Source organism: Acanthaster planci, linkage group LG14, assembly GCF_054643075.1.
Source record: "Acanthaster planci isolate LZ-2023a linkage group LG14, COTS_SCS, whole genome shotgun sequence".
NCBI lineage: Eukaryota > Metazoa > Echinodermata > Asteroidea > Valvatida > Acanthasteridae > Acanthaster > Acanthaster planci.
In genome coordinates, this window is record NC_141790.1 from 1,310,725 (window position 1) to 1,334,481 (window position 23,757).

Consider the following 23,757-nt stretch of genomic DNA (forward strand, 5'->3'; position numbering starts at 1 on the left):
CATTTTGAAAGGGAAGGCTCTAAAACAGAATAGGGGAATTTTTAGGAATTGTTTTTAAGAGTTACTACTAAAGTTAAGCTAAAATTGCCGTATATTCTTAATAGGAAATTGCCAGATCTTGAGGTCATTTTCTCCATATATGCCGGAGTCTGTTACCTTCGTCTAGTGTGATAATGACTTGGTTATCCTGTCCCACGTCAAACCATACTCTGTCCCTGCCTGCATCAAAGACTCCAGATGGATCCGATGAGGAGTCATCACCGATGCTCCACTCAAACCTGATGGTGAAAGGTAGGCAGCAATAGCAGAGGTTCAGTGGACCAGTACTGTTGGGCACTGTTGCCCCCTTCGTCTTTTGAAATCATGATGCTATCACAATGAAATAAAGAGGACTCTCCCCTAAATTCCAAAGCGTGCAAAAGTTATTCTGGTCAAGTGCAAATTCATTCCCATTGGTGGAAACGAGAGGCAAGACGAATTCAAGTGAAAAGTAGATTCAGTAATCGCGTTTGCACTGGAAGGGGTTTGCAAACTATTTCAATGTATCTTTTAGAGTAATTTTCACTCTAAAATATCTAATCGTGAGTTTCAGTCTTTGGATATGAGTTAATCTTCAAACAAACTCGAATTGTCAATTCTGATTAATCGATCCATTGCATCAAACAGTGTGATGCATAACTGCATTGTATGGTTCATATTAAACCCTGCGTAATGCACTATTCTAACTCCGTGCATTGCGCTGTACGTTTTAAAAGTCAGACACGCAGATGCAAAGTTTACTAGAAATTCAAAGGTGGCGCATCTTCACTGCACATCAAAGTTGCTGGAAGAGAAATTTGTTATCACGCTTGTAGAATATGGAGTAAGGTAATTCCAGAAATTAGAGGTCCAAAAGTGTGACTTTTTTGTGTCCCTGTTACATCTTACCCTTGTGATCTAACATGGAAATATCACCGGAAATGATTTCAAACTGTTACTATAAGTTTGGCATGTGATTTACATTAATTCATCACTCTAGGAAATCACAAAAATATGTTCTGAACTTACAAAATCACATGTCAGATATGACAGGGACAAACACAAAAATGCACCCCAAATTTCTGGAACTACCTAATAATGTCATGTGTGTGTGTGTCCCGTATACTACCTGACCTCCTGGTATACGGGACACAAATGCCACTACATTGTTCTATGTTCCACTTGTGCTCATGTAATGACATTGTACAAACCAAATATGATTTACTTTCAGTACTCCCTTGCAAAAAAGATGTGTGCCCCCTCAAAAATATTGCACCCCAGTCATGGCTCTGTAGGACCTAAGAGGAGGATCTAATCATTGGTAATTACTTCACAACCACCGAATGGCCAGCCCCTCAGTCTTGCATGTACAGCAGGTAAAATGTCGGTATCAATGCCAATGAAATCTGCAATTGGTATATATATTGGTGTGTGTATATATATATATATATATATATATATATATATATATATAACTACTTATATATTATATATATATATATATATATATATATATAAATATATATATATATATATATATATATATATATATATATATATATATATATATATATATATATATATATATATATATATATATATATATATATATATATATATAAATATATATATATATATATATATATATAACGGTTTTTCCGCGGATAGGAAGACCACATGAAATTACTACCATAGGTCTACCAACGCTTTAGCAGCTATTTCAAAGAATTGCACTGATCAATTTTGAAATTTTTTCTCCCTATTTCTGTTATCAACTGTGAAGTTTAATTAAACAAAAATTGAAGACATCTTAGCGCATCAGTCAAAATCTACTTTTTTCAGTCGGTTTCACCGCTTCCCAAACGGTTTATCGGTCTATAGGAAGACCTCTAAGAAAACTATTCTCAACCGATCTATTGAGGGCGCTACTACGAGTACGCATTATATTATATTATATTACAATGAGGGTTACATTGAACGTTAACGTGCTTCTGCCGGCAGTCTCGGCTGGAGGTTTGGATCCTCTCTGGGAATCAGGCATGTCACTAATTGTCAGGTGATGAGTAGCCAATATTGGCCGGCATGAAAAACAATGACATTCTTTTCTGTGCTCCAAGTTTCCCTCAAGTCACAAATAACAATAACGTCAGGCCCTAGCATGCCTAGGCCAGAGCTAGGCCGACCATAGTACTGAGCAATCTTCACGATGTTGGACTTGGACAAGTTAGAGTTGGATGTCCGTCAGCACGGTCAGCTGCCATGGCTGCTTAGCCAGTATTCATTGCTACTTGTCGGACTTGTTAGGCCCTAACTATGCTAACATTAATTGATTGATTTCATTTAGGGCACATTTGGCATACAGGTTATTCATAATTTTTACAATCAGAGAAATCAACAACCAGGTGACAACATGTCATGGGAGTCGTATAGGCCCACTTGTCGCAGGCCTAGGCCTCTTTCCTAAAACGTCTAAGTCAGCATGGAAAATAGGCAAGTCCTATGATTTCCTACCTCCATGGCCGGAGTAACTTGGACCCTACAAATCACCTTTTTTAACATTTGGACATCATCAATGATAATAAGGTTATCATGGTAAGGTTTTCTCACATTTGGGATGAAAAAGATAAATTTTCCCTTCATACAAAGTCGTATAAACATTGCGATTCCACCATCTTCTTCAAATAACGATTACAACTCTATCTTAATGTCCAGAAGACGATGTCATAGTGCGTCAGCCTCTAGTGGACCATTCACAAAAAGCATGCTGTGTTACCACACCCGTGCTCACAACTGATTCCTCGGCCGCAATATTATATCCGGTCTACAGTTTCCATGAAATCGTAGTACCAGATATGTGACGCTCAGTAATTAGTCATTGGTCCACTTGTGCCGACACGGCCGCATGCTTTTTTAATGCTTGGCTATAGGCCGGTGTGCCATCAGGCCATGATATTGTCTTTAGGACATTAACATTTTGCGCAGAGTCATCAAGTTTTGCAAACTTTTATATGGTTACTATTCATCTACTTTTCGATGGATAGAATTGGGATTGATGAATCAGAATCTCAGCACTTTCATCAATTTCACACATTTTCAACAAGGCAGAAAATCAAAGTTTACCATCTTATAAGGACCCCACTTGGGAGTAGGACAGTTTTCAATGAACTCTTTCAAAAACAACTACAGATCCACATGTACTTCTCTTTGTTCAGTTCTGATATTTGACCACGATGGCCCCATTCACAATATTCTCCTGCTCTTCCCAGTAGTCCTAAGATGTAGTCCTAAAATTAAACGAAATATCAGTTGTCTATAGGTATAACGACCAACAAAAACAACAAAAGTGTTTCAAGTAACATGGGAGTAACTAAACATACATTGAAATAAATCAAGTCACAGGAAAAAAATTAATCTTTTTCATTATGTAATTGCTTGGCTTGTTATCTTCAATTGGAGACTTTCACCGGAAAATCTTCATGCAAAATATTCACGTGTAAGCATACTTTCTGCAGTTTTTTATCAGTTTTAATTAAATTAATGAGGAAAAAACAGATTGTTCTCAGCATTCATTTATATTTTACACAACTTGTATGGATGGTTATTTTCAAATACTAATCATATTGCATGGCTCCATTAAAATAACTTGACAAACCCGAATTCTTTTTTCCGGTGTGCGGTTAGTGTTGTTTTTACATTGCCCAGGTTACCTGTACATGTACTTAAAGTGTTCACTGTCCCGCATCACTTTCTTCTTGTTGCATGACCTCCCTGTTAATTACCAGTATAAAAATCACAGACGGAACTGTAAGAAAAAATTCCCTCTTAGGATAACCACCTTGTTTGTGTATAAGTGTAAGGACACAATACTGGCTAACAAAAATGGGACACATAGGTAAAAATTCAATCTAGTGAAAGGTGTTTAATTTACTTTTAAATTATGAGAATGGACCACCCTCTATCAGAAAATAGCAATGGGAAGATAATCGGCCCAAGAAGATTTCTTCCATGCAGTGCTTTCTGTAGAGGGGGGCCTCATAAGTTAACGTTGGTTACGGTGTCCACTTTGCAGTCAACCATGCAATAATAAAAGTCAAAGAAAAACAATGTGGAGTTGTATTGTTGTGGTTAAGCTTTTCCTCCTTTCTGAAAGTCATCTTTAAAAAAAATGTTGTTACTAATTTTACGATATCTTAATAAGGTGGACACCGTAACTAACGTTAACAAGTGTACTTTTTCACACACAATTTTAAATGATTTGCAGTTTGATGACTTGAGGAAAACAGCTGGTTGTGAAGCTTGCAAGTACTTCAAAGAGGACATTATCATTGACAACCAAAGAACAGATACCCTCAATTTCAAAGATCTTTGTCCTGTAGTTTAACGTTAGTTACAAAAATGACACGGACACCAAAAATTTTGAATCAAAGCTAACATTTCATGTGACCAGTTTATTATGACTCGCTTTACTGGAGCCCTCAAGGTAGTTGCCTCACCTTCAGAAAATTGCCTATGTTACTATGTGCAGGTGTTAATACATGCACATGCTTTTTCATTTCTTGGGAGCATCTCTGTGATCTACATATCTGATAAGCCACTTCATCCTATTTTTAGATGCCCTATATGCATGCAAGAAGGTTGCACGTGAGCTTCACAGAAGTTGAAATCTTTTGACATTGTTAACTTAAGTACATGTATGTATATTTAAATGTGCACCATTTACAACATTAAACAATTCTGAGGAACAAGTAAATTGAGTCAATGACTATTTTATTTTTCATTCTAATCTTGTTTCTTAAAAACTGTATTTCATTGTGGAGGCTATACACTGACGATCCCATCTGAAGAACATGGCACATCTCATTAAATGAATTTCATTGAATTTATTCAGTTCGTGCCACCTGGGTGACTTATCTTTGCTGAAAAACTGATGAACTTTTGACTACAGACCTTAGACAAACCTCTGATGACATACTTAGACAAAACTACTTTTGGCAATAAACGTTTAAAAATACTTATTAGTATAGACACTGTATAGTGCATTAATTTTACCTACATGTACTTCTTTGCTGTCCAAGTGAAAGTAACGCAAAGATGGATCTAGAATAAGTGAACTTGGATTAACAACACACAGAATGAATTTCCTGTTAACGGTCAGATCTTTTTCCCAAACAAAACTTTGCTTATTTTTATTTGGACGATCCATGCAGTATATAACTGCCAGTTCATCACTAATGATGCGCTTGATGGCACCTGGATACCATGCACCCTCAAATGCGACTACAACTATATCCCCTGCAGTGAGCTGGCGTTTTCAGGAAGGTTTGCATCATCTGATCCAACCATTGAATCTTTTTCTCCTTTCTGGCTTCTGAAATAAGATAGAAGAAAAATAAAATTTAAATAGAACATAACCGGCAGCGCCGCTTTCGCGTCTCTTTGTAACGAACGGAGAAAGTTGCTGCGCGCGAGAGCTTTCCCTCCAACAATCAGGAAAAGAGCAGCCAATATCCGGAAAAAGAGCAGCCAAAAGGTTTGTATCAGCTTAAATAGATTTTATTTTCTGTATTTTTTTGTGAAAAGAGGTCAGATGGCATTGTAAAAGGGAAGATTTTAATGGATAGTCGGCAGTGGCTTGATTTGTAGAAACATAAAAAAAACTCTAACAAGACCCCAGGGGTTCCACAAAGGCAAGTTCCCCTATCTGTGTAAACATCACTTGCCTACGTGTTACATCAACTTCGCTCCATTTAATTTTAATTCACTGCGAACTCGCCTTCATACTATTGGATGACAAATGGGGCGAATTTTAATACGAATGGGGCGAAGTCGAAAGTGCCGGTGTGTAACCAACGTGAAACACTGATGATTTCGTAAACTTGGCAAGGCTATTCTTTAAGTTTGTTCATTTTTGTGATGGACTTTAGCTTAAAAAGTGTAAATTATTTGTCGTTTTGCAATTTCAAGAGGGACTTCAGATGTTTACTATTTTTTTTCTTCCGTTCGTTAAACATGGACACGATTCACACGAAACCATCCAAGCGGTCCGCTACAAAGCCCAAAAATCACCCGGTGCTTAAAGTAGCTTTATCTCGGAATCCGGAAAAGACGTAATCGAGCCTAAAACAATTGACCTTTAGGTCATCCATGCAGGGTACCATTGCACGTGTACGACCACTAGTCAGACTGCGTTGATCACCAGTTAAAACATGTGGACATTTTCCGTTAGTTACAAAGTGGACACGAAAATTATAGCGATCGATGTGTTGATGTTTTCTCATCCTCGAGGGTAATTATGGTCTGTCACACATTTTACACGATGTTTATTAAGCTCATTTCGAATAAAAATGGCTTTTACAGGTAAGGGTGAGGCTTGTAAATGATGATTCTGGCCCTTTTCGTCATGGTAGGTGTGGTACTGGTGGACACGATGTGAAACGAACGTTAACGCAGGTTCAGCTGCCATTTTGGAGCGTGGATTTATTTATTTTTTTTTTGTAAAGGGCCAAAATATTACTTCATTGCTTTACTCAAAAATATGACCATTGTGATAAAATACGTGAGCTATAAATAAAGTAGTTGAGTTCATTAAATTTTGTTCAAGCAATGTCCCATTTTTGGGCGCCATTTTGAACTAAAATTTGCTCTTCAACGTGAATAAAAATTAAAGACTCGCATTTACACTGAATTATTTATCTTTATTTATCTCTCAAATACATGTACAACTATAATCTCAAGCAAACATAGCTTGAAAATGGTTACATCATCTGATAAATTGAAGTTCATTTTTTGCATCATGAAAGTTGACCAGTATTGTGACCTTACACATAAATGTTCCCCGTTTGGATAACCAACTTCTTTATACAAAAAATTCCCCGTTAGGATTACCACCCTGTGAGTATAACTCCCCCTTTGGATGACCACCTTTTTTGTATGTAAAACTCCCCCTTAGGATGAGCATCCTGTTTGTATACCAAAGTTCTCCATTAGGATGACCAGCATGCTCATATTAAAACTTCCCCCTTCGGATGACCACCCTGTTTGTATATAAAAACTCCCCCTTAGTATGACCACCCTCTTTGTATTTAGAAACTCTCCCTTAGGATGTCCACCTTTTTTGTGTATGAAAATTCCCCCTAAGGATGACCAGCCTGTTTGTATACATGATTCCCCATTGGAATAAGACCACCCTGTTTGTATTTAAAAACTCTCCCCTAGGATGACCACCTTTTTTGTGTATGAAAATTCCCCCTTGGAATGACCATCGTGTTTGTATACCAAATTCCCCATTGGAATAAGACCACCCTGTTTGTATTTAGAAACTCTCCCTTAGGATGACCACCTTTTTTGTGTATGAAAATTCCCCCTTTAGATGACCACCCTGTTTGTATACGAGATTTCCCATTGAAATATGACTACCTCGTTGGTATTTAGAAACTCTCCCTTATGATGACCACCTTTTTTCTGTATAAAAATTCCCGCTTACGGTGACCACCATGTTTGGATACAAAAATTTCCCCTTTGAATACGACCCCCCACCAACACCACTGTTTGTATACAAACATTCCCCCTTAGGATGACCACCTTGTTTCTGTATAAAAATTCCCTCTTAGGGTGACCACCCTGTTTGTATTCCAAAAAATTGACCTTTAAAATGACTACCACTGTTTGTATATAAAATTCCCCCTAAGGATGACCACCCTGTTTGTATGCAACAAATTCCCTATTGGAATATGACCATCCTGTTTGTATTTAGAAACTCTTTCTTAGGATGACCGCCTTGTTTCTGTATAAAAATTCCCCCTCAGAATGACCACCTTGTTTGTGTACAGAATTCCGTATTGGAATATGACCACCCTGTTTGTATTTAGAAACTCTCCCTTAGGATGACCACTCAAGTTTTTTGTGTATGAAAATTCCCCCTTAGAATGACCACCCTGTTTGTATACAAAATTCCCTATTGGGATATGACCACCCTGTTTGTATTTAGAAACTCTCCCTTAGGATGACCACACAAGTTTTTTGTGTATAAAAATTCCCCCTTAGTATGACCACCCTGTTTGTATACAAAATTCCCTATTGGAATATGACCACCCTGTTTGTATTTAGAAACTCTCCCTTAGGATGACCACTTTTTTGTGTTTGAAAATTCCCCCTTAGGATGACCATCGTGTTTGTATACAAAATTCCCTATTGGAATATGACCACCCTGTTTGTATTTAGAAACTCTCCCTTAGGATGACCACCATTTTGTGTATGAAAATTCCCCCTTTAGATGACCACCCTGTTTGTATACGAGATTTCCCATTGAAATATGACTACCTCGTTGGTATTTAGAAACTCTCCCTTATGATGACCACCTTTTTTCTGTATAAAAATTCCCGCTTAGGGTGACCATCATGTTTGGATCCAAAACTTCCCCCTTTGAATATGCCCCCCCCCCCACCAACACCACTGTTTGTATACAAACATTCCCCCTTAGGATGACCACCTTGTTTCTGTATAAAAATTCCCTCTTAGGGTGACCACCCTGTTTATATTCCAAAAAATTGACCTTTAAAATGACTACCACTGTTTGTATATAAAATTCCCCCTAAGGATGACCATCCTGTTTGTATGCAACAAATTCCCTATTGGAATATGACCATCCTGTTTGTATTTAGAAACTCTTTCTTAGGATGACCGCCTTGTTTCTGTATAAAAATTCCCCCTCAGAATGACCACCACTTGTGTACAGAATTCCCTATTGGAATATGACCACCCTGTTTGTATTTAGAAACTCTCCCTTAGGATGACAACTTGTGTATGTACGAAAATTCCCCCTAAGGATGACCACCCTATTTGTATACAACAAATTCCCTATTGGAATATGACCTTCCTGTTTGTATTTAGAAACTCTTTCTTAGGATGACCGCCTTGTTTCTGTATAAAAATTTCCCCTTAGTATGACCACCCTGTTTGTATACAGAATTCCCTATTGGAATATGACCACCCTGTTTGTATTTAGAAACTCTCCCTTAGGATGACCACTTTTTTGTGTATGAAAATTCCCCCTTAGAATGACCACCCTGTTTGTATACAAAATTCCCTATTGGAATATGACCACCCTGTTTGTATTTAGAAACTCTCCCTTAGGATGACCACTCAAGTTTTTTGTGTATAAAAATTCCCCCTTAGTATGACCACCCTGTTTGTATACAGAATTCCCTATTGGAATATGACCACCCTGTTTGTATTTAGAAACTCTCCCTTAGGATGACCACTTTTTTGTGTATGAAAATTCCCCCTTAGAATGACCACCCTGTTTGTATACAAAATTCCCTATTGGAATATGACCACCCTGTTTGTATTTAGAAACTCTCCCTTAGGATGACCACTCAAGTTTTTTGTGTATAAAAATTCCCCCTTAGTATGACCACCCTGTTTGTATACAAAATTCCCTATTGGAATATGACCACCCTGTTTGTATTTAGAAACTTTCCCTTAGGATGACCACTTTTTTGTGTATGAAAATTCCCCCTTAGGATGACCATCGTGTTTGTATACAAAATTCCCTATTGGAATATGACCACCCTGTTTGTATTTAGAAACTCTCCCTTAGGATGACCACCTTTTTGTGTATGAAAATTCCCCCTTTAGATGACCACCCTGTTTGTATCTGAGATTTCCCATTGAAATATGACTACCTCGTTGGTATTTATAAACTCTCCCTTATGATGACCACCTTTTTTCTGTATAAAAATTCCCGCTTAGGGTGACCATCATGTTTGGATACAAAAATTTCCCCTTTGAATATGACCCCCCCCCCACCAACACCACTGTTTGTATACAAACATTCCCCCTTAGGATGACCACCTTGTTTCTGTATAAAAATTCCCTCTTAGGGTGACCACCCTGTTTGTATTCCAAAAAATTGACCTTTAAAATGACTACCACTGTTTGTATATAAAATTCCCCCTAAGGATGACCACCCTGTTTGTATGCAACAAATTCCCTATTGGAATATGACCATCCTGTTTGTATTTAGAAACTCTTTCTTAGGATGACCGCCTTGTTTCTGTATAAAAATTCCCCCTCAGAATGACCACCACTTGTGTACAGAATTCCCTATTGGAATATGACCACCCTGTTTGTATTTAGAAACTCTCCCTTAGGATGACAACTTGTGTATGTACGAAAATTCCCCTTAAGGATGACCACCCTATTTGTATACAACAAATTCCCTATTGGAATATGACCTTCCTGTTTGTATTTAGAAACTCTTTCTTAGGATGACCGCCTTGTTTCTGTATAAAAATTTCCCCTTAGTATGACCACCCTGTTTGTATACAGAATTCCCTATTGGAATATGACCACCCTGTTTGTATTTAGAAACTCTCCCTTAGGATGACCACTCAAGTTTTTTGTGTATAAAAATTCCCCCTTAGTATGACCACCCTGTTTGTATACAAAATTCCCTATTGGAATATGACCACCCTGTTTGTATTTAGAAACTCTCCCTTAGGATGACCACTTTTTTGTGTTTGAAAATTCCCCCTTAGAATGACCATCGTGTTTGTATACAAAATTCCCCATTGGAATAAGACCACTCTGTTTGTATTTAGAAACTCTCCCTTAGGATGACCACTTTTTTGTGTATGAAAATTCCCCCTTAGGATGACCATCGTGTTTGTATACAAAATTTCCTATTGGAATATGACCACCCTGTTTGTATTTAGAAACTCTCCCTTAGGATGTCCACCTTTTTTGTGTATGAAAATTCCACCTTTAGATGACCACACTGTTTGTATACAGAATTCCTTATTCCCTCTTTAAAAATGACCCCCGTTTGTTTACAAAATCCCCCCCTTAGAATGACCACCGTGTTCGTTAACAAAACTGCCCCTCTTAGAATGACCACCCTGTGTCTATCAAATTCCTCACAAGGATGACCACCCTGTGCGTGCATGTGAACTCCCCTACACGGGTTTGGGATGGGGGGCAGAATTTTCAAGATAACAGAACTCCAACTTCCAGCATTTAAACAAGGCCAAGGCAAGTCCGCACATGAAAAGCAGATTGCCCCAGATAGATGTATTTCCTATTTTTCCTTTTGGTCATCGTGTATCAAAACCCCATGCACTTTCACTGTAATACAATGTACGTATAATGCTGTTTGGTTTACAATTAAAAATATAAAAGCCTCAAGCAGAACTCCCTTCTGCTGGTGGGGGTGGGTTGCATCCACACCCCCAGCCTACATCCCTGCTACAGGATGAACACTTCGTTTATACTTTATAAAAACTCCCAAATGAGGCATGTATTCCCATGCTGTTCCTAGATCCTCCCATCATGACCTCTCTGTTCCTATGAATTAAAGCCTGAAATTTTGGCTTAAACAAACGATTTGTTGCACTTCTGACTTGTACCAAATTCACTGCGGGCAACACTGATCAATGAAAATTCTGTTCAGTCCGAAGTTTTTTTAGTAGCACGTACAGTCCAAATGACAACAACACTGAAAAAATAGATGACCACCAACTGTTAAACAGTATTTTCAGTATCTGACTCTCTTTTTTTATATCCAAACATTCACAGTTAACGTGGTCTTATTCTGTGTACACACAATTTACTCATGCTTTGCTACCTCAGCAACGAGCAAGCCAGAGCAGAGAGCAGAACCAAAATAAAGTCTTTATTTCAAGTCATGGTCCTGATATTACCATGGAAGAAATGACTGTAGTCATGATGTTATAATGCCATTGTTGGGGAATATGGAGGCAATTCGGGGGCAATGTACATGTACACTGTATATAAGCTCAGATGCTGAACTCTGTACACATGGCTATCGCACGTGAGATTTATGTGGTAAATAAGCCTTTTGCAAGTTAAACTTGAATAAAATCTGGTACACTGAGTTCTTTAAATTCACATGAACATAACAATTGGAATTCTCCATACTAAAACCACTGCTGCTATACCTCGTGAGTTATGTTCACGTGAATTTAAAGAACTGTGTGTACCAAATTTTATTCAAATTTAACTCGCAAGTGGCTTATTGTTACTACTTGTAGATTAACCAATGGTAAAGTACACTGTTTGCAGGAGTTTTGTGAGAAAAATTATACAAATATTTAAAATCAGTGCTGCACACAAAATACTGCCTCCAGCAGGCTCTTCTTTCGCTTGGCTTAATTTCTACTAAATCACGAAATCATCACTAATTGTAGAAAAAAGATTTGTAAATACTTTTTGAAAGAATATGGCAGTCATGTTGGATTTTTTTCCCAAGATTTTGTCAAGCCTGATTTCCACATAGAGCAAGACAATAAGTCTGTGCTAATGATAGACTGAGAATTAGCAAATCTGAGATGGAGTCACCAATTATATCTGCATTAAGTTTGGGTAAATATACTATTTCTTAAGTTTGACAGGAAAATTGGCAGCCACATTGGACTATGTTGAAAATGTGTATTTTTGACTTGATTTTGTGGGACACACCACTTCTTTTTAAAAAGAAATGTCCTGGATTTCTAAAGAGCACAGCATGTACAATAGGGTAAACTCAGTTTCAGGTTTTGGAGCCGTCTATGATTTATCATTTAAATCAGATTGACATATAATTGCAAAACCTAGGTAACTCTGTGAATCAGTAACTGGTAGAAATTGAAAAACAAAATGATTTTTCAGCCTTTTTAAAAGAATGCAAAATATCGATTTAAAAAGTGATTTGCCACGAGATCATTTGATATAAATCATGTGATTTTAAGCATGTGATTTACATGTAACTTGGGTGGTTTAAGAGCAAACTTATCAACTCAGCACAACTTCAAGTCTTAGACAATGGCAATCCTTTCTGCATCTCTCTTTTCTGCAGCCATTCTCCGTGCTTTTGATCTCTCATTGAATACTTTCGTTTTCACAAGAAGTTTCTTCTCTTTCCAAGTTCCTCTGAAGTCACTTAGCACATGTGGAAACTTCTTGAGGAAATGCGCTATCTGCTTCGAACCTAGTGAATGAAAATTAAGTAAAGTACTTGGCTACTTCTGTAAATACTTTTTGAAAGAAATATGGCAGTCATGTTGGATTTTTTTCCCAAGATTTTGTCAAGCCTGATTTCCACATAGAGCAAGACAATAAGTCTGTGCTAATGATAGACTGAGAATTAGCAAATCTGAGATGGAGTCACCAATTATATCTGCATTAAGTTTGGGTAAATATACTATTTCTTAAGTTTGACAGGAAAATTGGCAGCCACATTGGACTATGTTGAAAATGTGTATTTTTGACTTGATTTTGTGGGACACACCACTTCTTTTTAAAAAGAAATGTCCTGGATTTCTAAAGAGCACAGCATGTACAATAGGGTAAACTCAGTTTCAGGTTTTGGAGCCGTCTATGATTTATCATTTAAATCAGATTGACATATAATTGCAAAACCTAGGTAACTCTGTGAATCAGTAACTGGTAGAAATTGAAAAACAAAATGATTTTTCAGCCTTTTTAAAAGAATGCAAAATATCGATTTAAAAAGTGATTTGCCACGAGATCATTTGATATAAATCATGTGATTTTAAGCATGTGATTTACATGTAACTTGGGTGGTTTAAGAGCAAACTTATCAACTCAGCACAACTTCAAGTCTTAGACAATGGCAATCCTTTCTGCATCTCTCTTTTCTGCAGCCATTCTCCGTGCTTTTGATCTCTCATTGAATACTTTCGTTTTCACAAGAAGTTTCTTCTCTTTCCAAGTTCCTCTGAAGTCACTTAGCACATGTGGAAACTTCTTGAGGAAATGCGCTATCTGCTTCGAACCTAGTGAATGAAAATTAAGTAAAGTACTTGGCTACTTCTGTGAAATGCAACTTAAAAACAGTCACTGCAGTTGTTGGGTCTAATTACCAACTGAGTTAAATCAAACTTGGAATCTGTCATATTTCCTTGTTATCTCTTTCATTCTGGTTTTTGTTCTTCACCCCACTTTAAAAGCTTGTTCAAATGAGAGTAAGTGCAAACTTTTGATGTGCACCAGGAGCAAATCCAGGGGGCATGTCCCCTTGTCAACCCCTCCCCAAATAAATGAATATTAAAAAAGAAGAAAACAGAGGGAGGGAGAAGGAAAAAGAGGGTCCATACTGCCTGAAATTGTACCACAGTGCGCCAAGAACTGAATTGTTGATTTTTTTTATTTAAGAAAAAAATTAAAAATCTGACTTTTTTATTCGAATGAGTTTTTGTAGTTTTATAAAACTGGAGACAAGTTGGCTCAATTAAGCAAGCAAATTAGCTGCACATGTAATAGTTTTCTTTTATTTATTTATATTGTTACAAAATTTTTTAAAAATGGATTTGAATTCAAGAATTTAAATCAAGTAATTTGATTAAATCACAAACCACGTCTTAGCCTTGGTGAAATGTATGGAGTATAGCACCTAGCAGTGCATGTACCTGCAGAGAAAACACTTCCTTCAGAGACAAGTACATGTACCAAGGATAAAGTGCATACCAGGTTTTTAAACTGAAATTCTAGTTTGGGCAGAGTCCAACAAAATTTCTTACTAGGGTACTTATACATGCATCAAGTGACTAATGATGAGAAACCTACCATGAACAACAGGTACATGTACATGTATTTATTTTACATGCTATGTAGGTACGAAATGCTTGCTCTATGTGGCAAAAAGCAGTCTGGTTTTGTTCCTACTTTTTTCTATTTTTCGATCCAGCTCCACAGAGCAATGACTTTGACTTGATTAAAAATCATTTTATTAGGGGCATTTATTAAGGATTATTTAGTGGTTTTAGTTACACTGCAGGACTAAAATTTCTAATCTCAATAAAATCCATGTGTGCCTGTACATGTATATACATGTAAAAGGTAGATGTACATGTACACTGTACACTGATACTTTACCATGTCAAACTCAAATGAAGTAAAATTAAATCATTATAAATCCTTTGCATCAAATTCACTTACTGAATACAAAAAACTGAAATAAATCAAATCAAGTGGGTTGAATTGAACAAAAAGTCTTGCCAACCCAGATTTTGTGTAACAGATGTGCATTCAAACTTCTTTAATACCAGGAACTGGAAGGCTTGCAGAGGGGGTATTCGTTGAATTAAACTGCAAAACCGGCAAAAATTTCCAATCAGTATAAAGGAATTCAAAAATTGAAACATGTTTGCCCTTTTCCCCCAAAAATTAAATATGTTGATTCAAATCAATGATTTTTTCAAAAGAAAATCATTTGATTTAAACTGTGATTTAAATTGGTTATTTGAATTACGATGATTTAAATCAGCAAACCCTAGTCAAGAAACCCCACCCTAAAATTCCTCATTGAGCAGGCCCAGTGGCCCCATGCTTTGTGTGGCTTTGTGCCACACTTGCAGGCATTTACCATTACTACTACAATTCATGACCCCTCCTTTGGATAATCCTGGATCCGCCCCTATGTACTGACCATCATATGAAGTAAAGAATGTCATCATGGTGATATCATCATGGATAACATATGACATACAACGAACGTGTGGTTTTCTTACCTGGCAGAGGTCCCTTTGCCCCACTAAATGTAGTATCCATTATATATGACTTGAATTCCTGTTGAACATAGGCAAAATCCTTCTGATTCCACTGGAAGTAGGTTCTTGCTGTAAAAACAAATGAATACTGTTCTGGAATCAGCCATCAGAAGTTCAGCATGTATTTTAATAGGGCCACTGTTTTTCATGCAGTTTCAAATTTACTGCCAACAGAGAAGTTAAGTAACTCTAACCACTAATTTTTTTAGTGACCCAGTTTATTGGAATAAACGACAGATTGTTTTCTGAGGCTTTTTATAGCCCTGTATTTAGGGTACTGGTAGCTACATGTAGCTCTTAGGCCAGTTGGATGACCCAAATTAAAAACTTAAAACAACAAAGAGAAACAATCTACCTTTCTCACTTTGATCATGAGAGAAATGCAGGTGACTGCCCTTGCGATGTTGATCTACTTTGGGACAATGCTTGTGAGGTGTCACTTCTACCAAGAATAAAATAGTGCATCAAAAATGCTTTATATTGTTCACTGATGTTACTATGCCGCAAAACATCAAGCTAAAAGTAATCTGTCTTCCATCAAAAGTGCCAAACATGTACCTCTGGATTTTGAAGGGGAGGAAGTCTGACACTGTGCCTTAAGTTCCCTTATTAGCTTCAGAAGACGTGCCTTCCGAGGGGTCATTTCTGTAAAGGATAAATCGGCACAATCATGAATAAATATTTTCTGCTGTATGCAGATATACTTTTAGACAAACTTCCAGTGAAAAATAGTTTCCATAATATGATTTACACATATACCTTCCGAGCTCCCAGGGGAGGAAGTCAGGTAATGTCCCTTTCGACGACAACACTTCTGAGGGGTTTCTTCTAAAGAATAAATCAGTGAGATCATGGCTTAATGGTTTCCACTGTATACAGATCTACCTTAAAGGAAACTTCCGATGAAAGACTTTTTCCCTTATAAAATTCACACGTATACCTTTGGAGCGCTCAGGAGAAGAAGTCGGGGGATGCTCCTTGCAACGGCGCTTCCGAGGGGTCAATTCTAAAGAATAAATCAGCAACATCATGGGGTTAATGTTACCACTGTATACAGATCTACCTTTAAACAAACTTTAATGAAAGACTATTTTCCCTCATATAATTCACATGTATACCTTTGAAGTGCTCAGGAGAAGAAGTTGGGGGATGCTCCTTGCAACGGCGCTTCCGACGGGCCAATTCTAAAGAATACATCAGCGAAATTATGGGTTAATGTTTTCACTGTATACATGTCTACATGTACCTTTAAACAAACTTCCGATACAGACTATTTTTTCCTTATATAATTCACACGTATACCTTTGGAGGGCTCAGGAGAAGTCGTCGGGGGATGCTCCTTGCAAGGGCGCTTCCGAGGGGTCAATTCTAAAGAATAAATCAGCGAGATCATACATGTAGGTTAATGTTTCCACTGTATACACATCTACATTTGCGTTTAAACAAACTTTGGATGAAAGACTATTTTCCCTTATATAATTCACACGTATACCTTTGGAGCTCCCAGGGGAGGAAGCCAGGGGATGCTCCTTGCGACAACGCTTCCGAGTGGTCAATTCTAAAAAATAAATCAGTGAGATCATGGGTTAATGTTTTCCACTGGATACACATCTACCTTTAATTAAACTTCCAATGAAAGTGTACTTTCCATTACATGATTCACACGTATACATGTACCTTTGGAGCTCTCAGGAAAGGAAGCCAGGGGATGCTCCTTGCGACGACGCTTCTGAGGGGTCAATTCTGTATAATTGAAATGAGCACAATCATGGGTAAATGCGTTACAATGTACATATATGCTCAACCTTGAAATTAATTTCCAGTGCAACATTAGTTTCCATTATATGATTCACATGTATACCTTTTGAGCTCTCAGGGGAGGAAGCCAGGGGATGCTTGTGACTGCGCTTCCGAGGAGTCACTTCTGTAAAGAATAAATCAGCACAATCTTGGGGTTGTGTTTGCCCCCGTATACAGATTTACCTTCAACAAACTTTTCATGAAAAATTAGTTTCCATTATAATATGATTCTCACATATACCTTTTAATCTCTCAGGGGAGGAAGTTAGGTGCTCCTTGGCATGGCGACTGCATTTCTGCGGAATCACTCCTGTAAGGAATTAAATCAACACAGTCATGGGTAAATATTTTCCACTGTACATATGATCGAGCTTAAAATACACATCCAGTGAAAGATTATTTCCATTCAAGTCACTTGTATACCTTTTGATCTCTGAGGGAAGGAAGTCGGGTGACGCTCCTTGCGGCGCTTCCAAGGGGTCACTTCTGTAAAGAATAAAAACAACACATTCATGAATATATAGAGATCTACCTTGAAAAACTTCCAGTGAGATTATGATTCACACATATACTTTCTGATCTGTCAGGGGAAGAGTTCAGGGGATACTCCTTATGATGGCACTCCTGAGGAGTCAATTCTGTGAAGAAAGTTTGGGTGAAGGTTTTCCACTCTATACAGATCTACCTTGAAACAAACTTCCGGGGAAAAAATGTTTTCCATTATATGATTCACACGCATACCATCTGATCTCCCAGGACAGGAAGTCAGGGGATACTCCTTCAAGTTGTGACCACGGTTCTTCTGACGTGTTACTTCTGAAGAATAATGATCAGCACGATCATGATGGGTTAATGCTTTCCATGCGAGTCTTAGATCGAACAGAGACTTTGAAGACTAATGCAAGAGAGTATTCAAACACGTAGGAAGATGATTCTACGGGGGGGGGGATTCCCAGAACACTCTCTGTGTGGGGAGTCCAATGCATGTGATTGTGAAAGCATAGCGTGAAACCTGTATGGTGTGGGTCCGCAAATTTTGGTTTTGTGCTCTAGGTGTAGTGCATGATACCTAGGCCTCACTAGACGTTTTTTTGAGCAATCAATATTTTGAAATTTCAGCATTTCAAATCCATGTTTGACAGTTTAAATAATATAAGTTAATTGTAAGATCTGATGTAAAAATTAAATTTTCAAAAAATGTCGTATCTTAAACTATGAATTGTGAAGGTGATGTTTTGTAACTTGAACTCGTAACAGGAAAAGTGTCTCACAGAAACATTAAGCATTACAAAATTAAAAAAAAACAAATCTTGCCAAAGGAAATGGTCGTCACCTTAAAAAAGGTATTGGAAAGTCTAACTCATTGGTGGAGTTTTCCTTTTAAGAAAGAAACAAATTCTTACGTTTTGTGCACAAACCAGCTGCGATGTTAAAGCTCTGCCTTAGATGACATCACAAACTTGATGACATGGACGAGCTTTAAATCTTTAAGTTTAAAATAGTAGGGGGATATGTTTCAGTAAAACTTTTATTATACTTAAGGAAACCCCCCAAAATGAGTGGTCATAGTGAACACAATCTTACTTTGCCTCAACTATTAAGACATTCAAAGAAAGAAGCTTGTGGATAGTTCAATTTTTGGATAAGAAGTGATGGCTCTATCCCTTTCAGAGACGCTGTCTCTTATAGACTAATTTTCGGAATAAACTTTGGGTGATTTTGAACAACCACGTTCATTCAAGGGTGTGTCATTGTGGGATTTACTTCTACATGGAGACTGTAGTGGAGCCTCGGTTGGGTAGAAATAATAGGAAGACATTAAAATAATGTAGACAAGGGGACCAGCTGCATCCGAATCTATTGTAGAGCTAGGTCTGTGGCTTCGCTGAAATAGCAGAGACACAGAGATAATAGACCTAGCCTATGTCCATGGTATTAGTCATAATTAAGCAGTTACTAGAACTAAATGATGAAAATATTAATCATCTATGAAATTTCGGGTAAATAGCTATTATATATGTATGAATATTGATAGACACAGTAATAATAGCCATATGGCAAAGCAAAATGGGGAATCAAGGGATATTTCAGAGACTACATGACCACATCTAAATTCCCATTTAGACAGGTCAGACAAGCAGGCTTTCCCAAAGCTCAGTACATCTTGCATGCTATAATGACACATTCAGCCATGGCCATTTTAGTAATAGTATCCAAATATTTCCTTTGTCAATGGTCTTTTAGGAGCACCATACATATTTGTGAACTAGTGCATGTGCATGTGTAGGCCTTTTGTGACATGGCAAGCTGAGTAGGCCTACAGGCATGATACATACAAATCATCTTGGTAAGTGTTAATTTCATGCATTGTAATTCCCACGATATTCAGAAATTTGTCGTTGTAATCACAGCTTAAATAACACTAGGCCTGATGTAAAATGCTCAGCAGTTGATGTTCCTGTGCTTGCTCATAATTGCTGCACACAATAGCCATAGTCTATTGGTTCAAACATGGCAAAAGGGCTTTCTTGTAAGCAACACTGCCCACACTGTTTTTTCATTGGTAGAAACACATTTGGAGAAACTGGACAGAACAAATATTTGAGGGTAAAATGAGGAGGGTCCCTTCACTGTGGAGGTGATCAAATACATGTAAAAATATGCTGAAATAACAAGAAATACTGTATGCCATGTACATGACGTATGCAGCAGTTACTGGATAGATATACCTGCATGTGTGTGCTTTTAACTGGTTCATTGCTGTTAATGGAATTGTGAAATGCAACTTTGCAACAGCGAAAAGGAGATAAAGCAAGAATGTACTGATGCAGAAGCAAGTGGGAGAGGTTTGGCACATGTTTGGGAGATATATATATTTCTCTCAGAAAGAAAGGAGACCAGGCATACAACTTGGACTTTGACAAAAAAGGAGGAATTTCCAATTTCTACCTTTGTACAATATGGTTTTCAATTTCCCAGCCATGACATGAATGTGAAGTGAAACATCAGGAAACCAGCCTAGATAAAGTTGCATATTGCCTGATAGACCCCAAAAACCGTTTTAAACAAAAGAAAAGTCTTTCTGTTTTACAGCATTTTAAAAAAATTAAAATTCTTAATTAAAATTCCCCGCCATCCGCGTCATGTACAATATCATGATATAATATTATGTGATGCCACAGACAGACATGCATGAGCTCAATTAAGTCATTATTAAACAATATCACAGAGTAACTCAAAGCGAGATGAGAGCACTGGAAAGAGATGACAATATAAAAGACGTTCTGTGTAAATGGCACCTACATGTGAACACGTACCATGTGTGTATAATCCTTCTCCAGGCCACAGAGATCAAACCACACTGAGAGTTCAAGCGAGCCCTGGCCCAGTCAGTGTAATTGCAGCAACAATCCGAACAGCGCTAGCATGAGGATCGAACATGCACATGTACGTCATGTACATCACCATAACTTAAGGGCTGTATCCCCCTCAAGGTCAGCATGGGAACTTTTCAGAGGAAGATCGCATCAATTTTGCAAAAGTCTCCAAGTCCTGATGAAGTGGCAAAGTTACACCACCACCCCTACGATGTACATGTAGCAAGCTTCAATGATACAGGTACAATGTACACTGATGATTGAGAGTTGAAAAGATTTACTTAAACATCGATCCTCATCAGCACAGAAGTTAACAACTCTCGAAAGTGCTACATGTGCTATAGTTGTACCTGAAATGCCGGTAACAAATCCAAGCCTGGATTGATCAGCGCTGTATCAGTAGATGTGGGAACACTTGAAGATCTCACATACAGCTGTATGACTGCTCATACAGCTATAGACATGCATGCATGCCATTCTACAAATTTTGTCACTGTCTGCAGAGACAATGTGGAGCACCAACACAGAAATGACCCTACCTGTATATAAAAAAGTTTTCAAATTCCTGTATCATGTATGCCATTCCCAGAGGATATGCACGTACACTGCTCATCACAAATGCAAGAGCCTTGGGCTATACCCAACATCATGGAATCTACGGACAAACAGTAGCCTGGTAATCTGCAAATTTCTTGTCATGCTGTAAAAGCTGGCTGCCATTTTATAATTTTGGGTGCTGCAATCACACTTGGCCTTATTTCACATGTTTAACTATTGTACCTCATCTTGTAAAGCCTTGTGATTGTGCAATCTTGAAGTGGAAAGCAATGTTGTATGTTGTATCACGGATCATTTACCCAGGAATATGCAACCGCGAGCGGCCCCAGTGCAAACACATGTGCGACCTTGGTTCCATGCTTGTTACGGATTGTTTTTACCCCCGCAGGCCGCTCTTGACTTTCTTGAAAAAGCTCGCGACCACATGACACGCGTTGCAGCATGCAGCATGTACAGTGCAGCCGTGGTTATGCCGAGACGACGTGCCGACGCGGTGCTTAAATGTATTCGCTTTGACGAATAAATCTTCTTCATTTATCGATTTCAAGGAGAAATGAAGTTTTAATGAGAAAAATTCCCCAATTTTGTGGTACACTTTTCTCAGAATGTATCTAGATGAAATATATTGAGCAGCATATTTTTAGAAAGGGTGTGCCCTGACTTAAAATATTACAAGAAAACCAAGTGGTAGACAGGAATATATGTTTCATTATTAGAGATAATCCAATTGAATTTCTGCTTTGATATTGTGCCGGCCGTAACACGCACTGAACCAGCTCTGAGCTTAAGTTGCACATCCCTGGGTAAATGGTCTGTGGTTGGATGAATATGTACTGTTGTGTGCACATCAGGCCCCTATCGATAAGTGCTACAAGTCTGTATACCATTGTCAGGCTATCCTGAAATTTAGGCAGTCCCAATATTAATGTTGATTTAATAAACAAGATCAAAACATATATCCCAAACTGGCCAATAAACAAAAAATCATGCACGCATACCTGGTACTTTTCACATCTTGGCTTTCAGGGCAATTAAGATTGGCTCCAGCAAATTAAAATTTATGTTCAGCATTACTCTTGGTGAACTGGAGCCTGTTTTATTTTAGGCAAAAACGTCAAAGGTATATATATCCCCTTTTATCCAAATGTGGCTTCTGCATGTCTTTGGGAAAGCCTATTACTCAATATAGCATGAGAGCTCAAGGGTAAGGTCACAATTTGATTTTTTTAGTTTCAGTACGTTCACTAGAATGCTTAATTCCTTCAGGAAGTTAATGTACATTTATTTGGATTATTGAGGCATAAGGACTATATTTTATAGAGCACTGCTGGTTAATTACTGTGAGAACAATGACCGTACATGTACATGGAGGTGTGCTGCTACAAATGTACATGTTGCAAGGCAATTATGTAACATCAACCAAAAGTTATAGGCAGAGGTATTTGAAATTTTACCAATTGAAAATGAACTGGATTTAAACACTGGGTCGGAGTTACAGCAGTGTAGTACATTCTAACTTTATTATCACTTGAAACAATTTAAGATGCTGCTCATGTACTCAGTGAACCATTCAGTAAGACAATCTGTTCATGTACCAGGAGTACATGTACACTAGTTAGATTCAACACTTACCCTGTGTGCCAGCACAAGTAGATGTGTGTGGAGCTCCATCTATATCCAAGAGGTATCGTCCAACTTTAGTGATCTCTTTTACAGCCAATGGACACTGATATATATGGGCATTAATCTCCGACGAATGCCCCATGTGGCGATAGAAAATTTCACGATCCCGCTCAGGAATGTCCAACAGGGCATACAGTGTTGAAGCTCTATGTCGACATCTGGTTGCAGTCACTTTTTCAGGATCCTTAAGATTTGGGATCATCTTTGTCACTTTCTTCAGCTCTGCCCAGCCATTGACATGCTCTAGGGATCTTTGGGTATAGGGGAACACATACTTGTTGTCATCTGACACTCCCACAGCATGCCGCATCTTCATTAGTTGCTTGATTGGTTGCACAGTGTCAGGTGGTATTAGGACAGGTACAAGTTTTCGAGAGCCCTTGCCCCTCTGGTATGCAAGCTTGAAAGAACTGAGGAGATATTTTTCCATTGGATCATCGATGGCTTCAACAAGATTTGGATCGACCCATCTCTGATCTGCCGCATCTTCCCACTCTGTGATTTTAAGCCTGCATGGCTCACCACCTCTCCTTGCATTGAAAACTGTGAGCCGACTTACAATCAGTGCTCTTAGTTTTCTGAAGATCTTGCAATTTGACGGATGCTGTCCCCGAACAATTTCCTGCAGGGAATTGATGGTAAATTCTCGTAGTGTAGTTATGTCTTCTTCAAAAGGCATTTGTTGAGGCTTGCGCAATACAGCCTGGCGCTTGCTTTCAATAATGTACGAGCTTCTGCTGAACAAGTACTCCCAA

At 38.0% G+C, this 23,757-nt stretch overlaps 2 protein-coding genes across 2 annotated transcripts in view; one reads left to right on the forward strand and one right to left on the reverse strand.

The window, feature by feature from the left end:
- The window catches only part of LOC147796736 (uncharacterized), a 29,440-nt gene extending 6,128 nt beyond the window's left edge, over positions 1-23,312 (reverse strand). Inside the window, exons 1-9 of the mRNA XM_087145779.1 lie at positions 22,952-23,312; positions 17,808-17,870; positions 17,626-17,694; positions 17,262-17,327; positions 17,077-17,142; positions 16,525-16,590; positions 15,546-15,653; positions 1,148-1,155; positions 157-352 (exon numbers count right to left, since the gene is read on the reverse strand). Of these exons, the coding sequence (XP_087001905.1) occupies positions 157-352; positions 1,148-1,155; positions 15,546-15,653; positions 16,525-16,590; positions 17,077-17,142; positions 17,262-17,327; positions 17,626-17,694; positions 17,808-17,870; positions 22,952-23,312 (1,003 nt within the window). The remainder of the gene's footprint in view (positions 1-156; positions 353-1,147; positions 1,156-15,545; positions 15,654-16,524; positions 16,591-17,076; positions 17,143-17,261; positions 17,328-17,625; positions 17,695-17,807; positions 17,871-22,951) is intronic.
- The window catches only part of LOC147796734 (structural maintenance of chromosomes protein 4-like), a 178,299-nt gene that overhangs the window by 45,493 nt on the left and 109,049 nt on the right, over positions 1-23,757 (forward strand). The window lies entirely within an intron of this gene.